The 9,436-nt window shown below is 36.0% G+C and overlaps 2 protein-coding genes and 1 non-coding gene across 3 annotated transcripts in view; 2 read left to right on the top strand and 1 right to left on the bottom strand.

Annotated features, from left to right (window-relative positions):
* LOC105175454 (cytochrome b-c1 complex subunit Rieske-4, mitochondrial-like) lies at nucleotides 4,862-7,043 on the bottom strand. The gene is made up of 2 exons (XM_011097892.2): nucleotides 6,742-7,043; nucleotides 4,862-5,743 (listed from the first exon to the last, which is right to left on the bottom strand). The coding sequence occupies exons 1-2, from the start codon at nucleotides 6,926-6,928 to the stop codon at nucleotides 5,100-5,102; spliced, it is 831 nt and encodes a 276-aa protein (XP_011096194.1). The 5' UTR covers nucleotides 6,929-7,043; the 3' UTR covers nucleotides 4,862-5,099.
* On the top strand, nucleotides 7,138-7,210 carry TRNAK-UUU. The gene has a single exon. It is a non-coding gene; the product is annotated as a tRNA-Lys (tRNA).
* The window catches only part of LOC105175455 (vacuolar protein 8-like), a gene marked incomplete in the record, with an annotated part of 2,181 nt that continues 1,038 nt past the window's right edge, over nucleotides 8,294-9,436 (top strand). The window contains 1 exon segment of the mRNA XM_011097893.2: nucleotides 8,294-9,436. Within this exon segment, the coding sequence (XP_011096195.1) occupies nucleotides 8,613-9,436 (824 nt within the window).

A 9,436-nucleotide genomic window follows, 5' to 3' on the forward strand; every position in this document is an offset into this window, starting at 1 on the left:
CCATGTAATCCCACACCGAAAAGTGGTGGCGTATTGTTGTTATTGGGTAACGTCGTCGCCATAATCATTATTTTGGAGTGAATTGGTAGACTTATGCAACCCCCTCAGTCCCACTCCATTAACGTAACCCCTCAAGAAAGCGGAAATTAAAAGCTTTTTTAAGTAAATGAAAATGGAGTTTGGTTAAAATTCAAACTTGTTTCATCACCCACTCTTAACATTTTGAAATTGTAAATGTTTAATACTTGCACCCAATATTGAATTTTAATTTTTGTAAACAACCCTTCAATTCACATCAGAAACTACTCTTTTTTCTTTTTCCTTTCTTTTTTTTTTGGGTCGCTTATTTTCCTATTTATTGGAAAAAAAAAATGAAAAAACGTACTGATTTATCAATGTGAAATGTAAGGCTAACGTAAAGGAAAGCCGTCTGACTCCTCGTTTCGACCTTAAAGAAAAACAGATAATAGAAGGGCGGGGTGTGGGGACCACACAAAAAGTCAAACTTCAAAGACAGCCGACTCGGTGATGGGCCCCACAGGAAAAAGGACATGAGCTCGGCATACATATTCTAGCACGTGTCTACTTGGAAATTGCTCCCTCGCTTCGCATTTCCTAAATCAATAAAACATAAAAATGAAGAGAATTACCTAATTTACCTTAATTCAAAATCATATTAGGATTTTTCATAATTAATTATTAAATTTTTTTTTACCTCTAATCCATATTAAATACACTTACCAACACTAAGTAGAATGAAAATAGACGAATTAATATTAGCATTTTAGACAGCTTACCTAACATGAGGAAAGTGGTGGGCATACACTATCTACCGTCTCTCTCTTTTTTTTCATTTTTGTGATTTTCTCATTCATGTCATTAATTCTATCTTGAATAGGAGCAAAAGAGTAAATTCTTTACAAATAAGTGTGACGTTAAGATTTTGATCCTTCTTATCCATAAAAATTCATTTTATAATTCGACTCGCTTTGGCCCATTATCTACAAAATGTAGAAGAATTTTTTATGTGAACCTTTTACACCAAAAAGTCAACGTGTACCCACACTTGAAGGCGAAAGGTCAACTACGGGGCATGATAACATAAGCAGGTTGACTATGCTGAAAATATGGGGTGATTTTGAAATGAAATGGGAGGATGGGTGCAGGGTTTTTAGAGAAGCAAAGAGAGCATGTGTACCGAAATAGTTCCTGCATCACCTACGCATGTGCCTTTACAACGTTGTTAGAGAGAGAGAGAGAGGCTAATTCCGTCCCCATTCACAACTTGTGATTCCAATTCCATCGGACCAACTCAACCCGCGTGACTCCTCAAGATTATGTTAGGTGTGGCTAATTCCTCAAGTTTGGTTTTGTACCAATTCTGCTTCTCTAGTTTGGTTTTGATTTGCTCAAAATACTTTAGTCACCATAAGAGGCGGTTAGGGCTTGAAATCAGCTGTCACAAATATTATAGGCATGCATTGGGCTCCAACGTTGCATATTGTGGGGCGTTGGACCTCAGTCTGATGGGCTTTTCTTCCTTAATTCCGATTTTAATCCAATTTTGGTTTCGTACGAATATGAGATATTGATTACTGTAATAAACATTTTTGGAATTAAAAAAAAAAGAATATTTTAAAATTTCAAAGTTCATAGATTTCAAACGTACAATCTCTTGTAATAAAAGGGTAAATTGCAACAAATACTCTTCGGGTTAATACTTCTTATTATTTATAAAATTATCAGAAGGGCAAGAAGGAAGTTTCACCTGAACAATCTTTTTTTTTAACAAAAATAATAATGACAATATAATTTCATCAAAATATTGTATTGATAACATTTCAAATAATGATAAAATTATTGTAATTATGCCAAATATATATATATATCCATGCAACTCTTGGATATATCTATATATAGAAATTCACAATTTGTGAATCGAATTTCGACACGTTGTAAGTCGGCTTACTTGACATATTTATGCTGCAATAAACATTGTTTGATCCGAAAGAGCAAAGTATGAAAATCTAATATTATGGATAAATTCATAAGAAGTATGAATTCTGGAGCCTCTTTATCAGGAGACAACCAAGAGAATTCGAATATAATTACCACAAGAGAAACATTGTGGAAAGACAAAGATCTATTTGACTAGAAACCTCCTAAAATTAATACTAAAGAAATCTATGGAAAGTCATTTATTGATTTTAAGCCAGTATATACTGTAAAGATAGAAGAACAAATTTTTATTTAGTTCTTCTTTCATAATACAGAAATCGGATGTCTTGAATATATACATATATATGAAGAGTTTATATATATATATATAAATGTGAAGAGTTTATTTGAATCCTTCCTTGAAACTTCATCTCCAGCTTCGACCCCATGTGTGTGCTTTATTTATGGCTATGGGCCTTCCTTGAAACTTCCGTCATCTTTAATTTCTCTCTCTCTCTCTCTCTTAAATATTCCAAAAGGAGAAATAACAGGAAGTAATCGTACATAGCAATAAAAAGTATAGAAATGCAGAATTTTTACTAAAGCAAAGCCACCACCCACAGCAGCCATGCAGTTGCCATCGCCCCTACTTCAATTATTTGCGAAAAAAAGATAAAAAGGAAGGTAGGGAGAAATGCACTCCACCAATAAAATAACCCTTCTGGATGAGTAACTGTGGGCAGATTCTCTTTTTTCAGTAAATAAAGAGATAGAATTACTATCCCCAAAAACATTTCGTAGCATTAGTTCAATTGTGGAACCAACTGGATTGCATCATCAAAGTAACTCAAGCACTACCCGCAACAATTACTGAATTGCTTGTATAGCTTGGTTTGCAAGTATTAGTTGGAACCGAGTGTTGTGGCAGAAATTTTTTGATACATTAGATCATCGTCCCCAACTTTGTCTTCCATTTTAGCACTTTTTGTAAGAAAATAGTACTCCTTCTTTATGCCTTTGTGATTTTCTGTAAATGAATAGTACTCTTTGTTTATGCTTTTGGTGACTATTTGTAAAGGAATAGTACTCCTTTTTTACAGCTTCTTATAAATGATAGGGAGTCACTACTCCCCGTTGTAAATTTGCTCGCTTTCTAATCTTAATAAAAAAGGGAGGGGACTCCGAAAAACTCCCACCCCGGGTGGTTTAATTAAAAAAAAAAAAAGAGCACTACCCGGAACAAATTACCGTTTTTTTTTTTTTTTGAGTGAATAGACTATAATTATTTTATATGTTATTTTAATTATTAAGAGTTATAACTTCAATACATCAATTATTAACATCAAATAATAATTTATAGTTAATCAATAACTATGGTTGAAATAGACGAGTAATAGTATGCAAGGACTTGAACTTTAACTTGGCTCTGTGTAGGAAGGAATCGGCGGATTACAGTTGAAAACCATGTCCGAGGAAAGGGATTTTAAAACCAAAGCACCTTAATATATACAATACATCCCCCAAATTTGCCTGCTCGTTAAGCTTTTCAAAAAGTATAACTTTGGTATCAACTTTCTGGAAAAAGTGAATGTAAAGAAGCCATGTGTGGTGTGGAATCCCATCAAAATATCCTTCCTTTCACCCCCACTATAAGACTCTCCCCTTCACTTTCTTCATGTTTCTGCGGGTGCATGAAATATCTCTAAGCTTGTGAGCCAAAATCCCAAGAAATACAATTCTCTTCATACTTCATAGTTTCCCTTTACCACATACATAAACTCAATCGATGGAGTGTGCAATCGGAGCAAAGAAGGTTCAATCCATGAAAAACTACATGAAGGGTGATAATTTTGTTCTATACTCACTCACATCTTTTGTTACTTGCTTGTTCTTTTCCTACTCCTTTTGGTTCCCTACCATGAAGCACATTTTGTTTCTTCTTCGGAATTACATTTCCCTTTGTTGCAATGCCACATGCTTCTTTATCGTGGGAAATCTCATCGTTCTTGTTCTTGTAAGAGAATCGTGGGCAGCAAAATCATCACATCCATCTCCGCCCTCAGATACCTACACTGAATACGTTGCAAGAAGTGGGAGTTTAAGAAAGGTGAACTCCGACGTTCTATTGGAGAAGAAAGAGGAGGATGGAGCTGTGCAGAGCGTGAATATTGAAGAGAAAAGTCATGGAAATGTAAGGAATGCGTCTGATGAGGAAAAGAAAAGAGAAATAAGGGTGTACAAGACTATGCATCATGAGGAAAAGAAAAGGGGGATGGGAGCTTGCAAGAGTGAAGTTTGGGGTGAAAGTGAGATTGTGAAATGGAAAAAAGCTAATGGGGAAAAAGAGGACAAGCTTCTTTTACCTCGAGATGAGTTGAACAAAAGAGTGGAAGCTTTTATTGCAAGGGTTAACAAGCAAAGGTTGTTTGAAGCTAAATCAGTAGATCATGGTAGAGGTTGAAGATGAAGATGTTCGATTAAGGATTATTAGATGTAGAATTAATAGTTTTCTTGATTTCATTTTGCACTTAGCTCCTCAACCAAATTTTTTGAGGTTGAAATAAAGATGTATTTGTTTAACCTTAAAGCAAAATTGACAGTAATGTATTTGTTAACATTAGAGCAAAACTGACAGTAACCCCGCTTTTTCCGGGGTTGAGTTATTCTTATAAGTTTTGTATTGATTCAGTATTTTTTCTCAGTTAATAATGTAACTGTGTATAAGAAATTTACCATTAGTTTGATCCAGGATTCCAAAGGTGAAGGTTCACCATGTACCCTGTGCACCCCTTGGCAAAAGACATCATCATCTTTTGCACCTTCATCAAGCTAGTACTAGTCAATCAAAATCCTGTGTGGATGTTTTAGGACAAGCAGGCATCGAGGATGATTAATTAATGCACACAACGGCACAATGTTTATATATAAAAATCATAATCTTAAACCAACTCATTAGATTGAAGAAAGAACAAGTAGCCAGCATTATTCCAAAAAAGCTACGCGCCACTAGAATGCTGGGCCATTCAAGTTGAATGAAGCAAGCACAACAGAACAGCCTTGAAAGAGAAAATTACAAGTTACAAATGAGGGAAAAAAAGATTAAGCTCCACATTTCTGGCTTCCCCAGGTTTGGTGTATGAAATTCCTAATGATATAAACTCTCAACCAATCAGCAACTTGTTTTCATCCAAAAAGCTGTAAGTGGGAACCTCCAGGTTGAATGGTGCGGGTCCTTTGCGAATCCTACCAGAGATGTCATAATGAGATCCATGGCAAGGACAAAACCAACCGCCAAAGTCACCAGCATTTGGCAAAGGAATGCATCCCAGATGGGTGCACACCCCAACAACCACAAGCCATTCTGGATTCTTAACCCTAACAGCATCCTCTTGTGGATCACGAAGGGATGCAACATCAACACTGTTGGCCAACTTGATATCATCTTCAGTGCGACGCCTAATGAAAACTGGCTTCCCACGCCACTTCACGGTAACAGTTGTCCCAGGTTCAATACTAGATAGATCCACCTCAAGGGAAGCAAGAGCAAGGACATCTTTACTGGCAGACATGCTCAAAACAAATTTGAGTACCAAGAGACGGGCCAATGATGCATACACGAACCTGCCTCCTGTCAAAACAAAGTACGCAAATGCCCGCTTGCTGGGATCTCCTGGCGGATATCGCTCATGGTTGTGCTCATCATAGACTATCTTTGAACTGGGATTCTTGATTGCTGCCACAGTAGCTGGGATATCTGGAATCAGACTCATATCCTGTCCTGGAGCAAGGGTACTAGAAGAAAACCCTACAAAAAGTTCACCCAAGGTTGACATGTTATTCCCACCTGTATTAGGTGTCCAACATAGAGTTGAATGGAACTGTAGAAAGAAATCAGAAATGCAGCTCATCATTATTTCTGACATCCAAATTACAGCAAAGTGGATAAGGAGACTGGGCAAATGCATGTTGAAGACAAATGTGCATACATAATTCACTGATATGTAAAGGATCTTCAACAACCTAACAACTTGGAATTAAAAAAAATCACATCTCACAAGATAATGTGACTAATAGTTATAGATAAAGCTCAGCACTTATCATGTTGAACCTAAACCGGCTTAAGGGGGTCCAGACGAACTGTGATAAGTTGAACTACAATGAGCAGTAAACAAGATAAAATCGTGGAGACAGAGAATCTATCAAGAGAAGAAATGTAGAAATAGGATAAAGAAACTATTATATAACCTATGTTTATAATGGCAAGAAAGATGGTGAAAAAATTTAATCAACTACCTCCACGGAAACCCTTCCAACGACTCGTGCATCGCATTAAAACAAATGGGACAACTTCCAAATTCAACGGCATAAATATCTTAATTAGGTTTGTCAAATTGAATAATCGAATGAGAACTTTTATGGCTCAACACAATTTGGACAATATTCAGGCCGTTCAATTGCTAAATACATCAAAAAGGCCCAATTTTGAAATAAAGTAGTAAAATAAATCCAAAAGATTTGAGCAATTATTAATCACATAACGTAGAAAAGAAACTGATCAAGGTATTTTCAGATTCCTGGGCAAAAGAACAGCTCATATCATCTGAAGCAGCTAACAGAGACGCATTTTAATCCCCTCAATCCATTTAAATAAATCAGAAAAGGGAAAGAAAATATCATGCCCTGAGATTTCAATCATTTAATTTGATCACAAACCCGATCTTCACAATGGCGAAATGCAGAAAATCGCGCGATTGATAAAATATAAAAAGCAATACAAACAAAAAACTAGTAAAAGCGCCGCACCTCTGATTTGATCGGCAAAGGAGTCCATAAGGGCAAATGAGTGAGCGGGTGACGAGATGGATATGGTGCGCCCATCTGCAGACGAATCAGAGGCGGTGAATGGGTTTCTCGAGACGAACGCGGCCGACGAAGTCTGACCCGACCGCCATGAAAGAGAAGACAGCCTCCGCCCTGCTACTCTCAGCATTTTCAATCAAGGGAAAATATTCAGCCTAATTCAGATACGTCTGGCTGATTATGAAGGATTTGCGAGCCTTTACCTAGGGTTTACTCTCGCGCATAGGAATAGGGCTCGTGTGTAAGAGAGACGAGAAGAAAAAGGAAATCTGAAATTTTTGTTGAACGAGGAAATGTGCAATATACTTATACAATAATAAATAACTAAGTAGCGTCAAAGCCGTCTTAGCTCAGCCGGTAGAGCGCATGGCTTTTAACCATGTGGTCGTGGGTTCGATTCCCACAGACGGCGTAGCTTTTTTGTAATAATTTGTTTTGACTGTGTCGGTCGGATTTTTCAATTGGGCCGCTCTGGGTTTAGTCCTGTGCTGGGCCGATTATTCTCACCCTTTTCAAGATATTTTTGCCCAAGTCCAGTCAACACTCTTTATCCCTTTTTCCTAAAAAAAAAAATAAATAAATAAAGAAAAGCCTATATAGAGTCAAGACAATGCAAAGATAGTCTTATAATCTACCTACGTAAACGTAACACCTACAAATATGAAGGTATTATTTATTTTTATTTTTAGAAATACTTGTATATATACCCCCAAAATTATAGTCTATTTGTGCAAATCATCATGTTTCCTAAAAATTATTTATATTCTCATAAAAGAGTAAATATTATTTACACTATTCACCCCCAAAAATATTAACCAACTATCTTTTTTTTAAATTTTTTTTATTTATATTAATATAAAAAGAAAAGTGCCTCCACATTTATAAAGGTCGTTAATGATATTGCCACACTAGTTTTTTTCGTAAAATCATAAATATTTTACATGATAAAATAATTGATTTATTCAACTTTTTAAAATTTATATTAATTGATAAATTAATTTTCTTTCTTTCTTTCTTTCTATTATTGTAATATACTGATTTATATATTTTTACTCTTATTTATAATATATTTTAAAATGTAAAAAATTATTATTATATGCACATAGAAATAACGTGTCATAATGACTAATATTATATATATTATATTTTTTTTTTTTGGTTGTGGTGAGTAACTTTTATAATTATGCAAAAATATATATATATATATATATGAATGATGTGTTTCTTATTTTTATTTTGAAGAATGTATACATTATTACGAGGGATAAATGCATTTTTGGTTCTCAAATATAGTCACTGATGCAATTTTAATCATTAAATAAATAAATTTGTTGCTTAAAATTAGATTAGTGATTATATTTAAAGATAAAAAATGCATTTATTCCCACTTTTGAGAGAATATTATACAATTCCCTTTTTGTGATAGCAGTGAGGGAGTATTAGTATTACTCTGTCACAGGTGTCCAACGTCCCAAAAGAGCAGTGGGCAAGACGAGTTCCCCACGCCCCAATTTGAGTGCTTCAAGTTACCATAATACCCCTACTCTCTATATCTGCCGAGTCCTACTTCCCCTGTAACTGACGAATATCTATCCGAAGCCAATTTGGTCAATTTGAAAGAATCCTGATTCTGTTACCAACCGCAGACGATAGGCATTGCATAGACCTAGTCTTTAGTATCATGATAAGATCATGAATCTTCTTCGTTTACTCTCAACCCACAAGTCTCCCCTCTCTCCGGAATCTTGAATCTCATTCGCCGGAGACCTGACCGGAAATGGGCTTTCTTCAAGACTCATAATAATTACAAGGAAATGGGTGAAGTGAAGAAGAGCACGACGCGTGATCAATCATCCGCGGAAGAGACAAAACTACACCAAGCAATTGTACTGATTTCTTCGTTAATTTCTCTCTCTAATTCTATCAAAGTCTTCCCCACCAAATGGCAGTCCATTGGAAACAAGCTTGAAGCGCTTTTATCCAATCTCACCGCCATTGAAAATTGTCAATCTACCGACAATTTTTCGCTCTCGATTACTTTGGAAACGATTGTAGCCACTCTCAAGAGCTGCGGTGAGCTTGGGAAGCAATGTTCGGAGCTTTCGTACAGCGGGAAGCTTCTCATGCAAAGTGATCTTGATATTGTATCAGCAAAGATAGATGCTCATATAAAGAGTATTTCCGATATCTATGCTATGGGATTGCTTACACAAAACAACGCTATAGTGGTATCAAGGCCTTGTGTTTCGGCTTCAAGCGATGATATAAAGTTTTATATTGTTGATTTATTGTCAAGGTTCAAGATTGGAAGTACTGATATGAAGAAACAAGCCCTTGTTGCTTTTAATGAAGTCATTCAAGAAGATGACAGATATTTGAAGGTTGCTCTGGAGCTTGATAGTTTTGTAACTTTTCTTGTGAATTTTCTTGATTTGAAAGATGGTGAAATTCAAGAAGAGGCTGCCAAAGCTGCGTCTTTGATTGCAGGGTTTGAGTCTTACAAAAGTGTGCTGATCGGCGCGGGGATAATTGCTCCTTTGATTAGAGTTCTGGAGTCTGGGAGTGACCAGAGTAAAAAGTTCGCGGCAAGGTGTTTGGTGAAGGCGACCGAGAATTCAGATAATGTATGGTCAGTTTC

This window comes from Sesamum indicum, linkage group LG12 (genome assembly GCF_000512975.1).
Source record: "Sesamum indicum cultivar Zhongzhi No. 13 linkage group LG12, S_indicum_v1.0, whole genome shotgun sequence".
Classification (NCBI taxonomy): domain Eukaryota; kingdom Viridiplantae; phylum Streptophyta; class Magnoliopsida; order Lamiales; family Pedaliaceae; genus Sesamum; species Sesamum indicum.

Bases quoted from the DNA above. Each gene is read 5' to 3' on its own strand.
- LOC105175454 (XM_011097892.2), bottom strand. From the start codon at position 6,928: ATGCTGAGAGTAGCAGGGCGGAGGCTGTCTTCTCTTTCATGGCGGTCG. The intron at 5,744-6,741 runs GTGCGGCGCTTT...AACTTTTTGTAG, and splicing joins CTTTGCCGATCAAATCAGAG to GGTTTTCTTCTAGTACCCTT.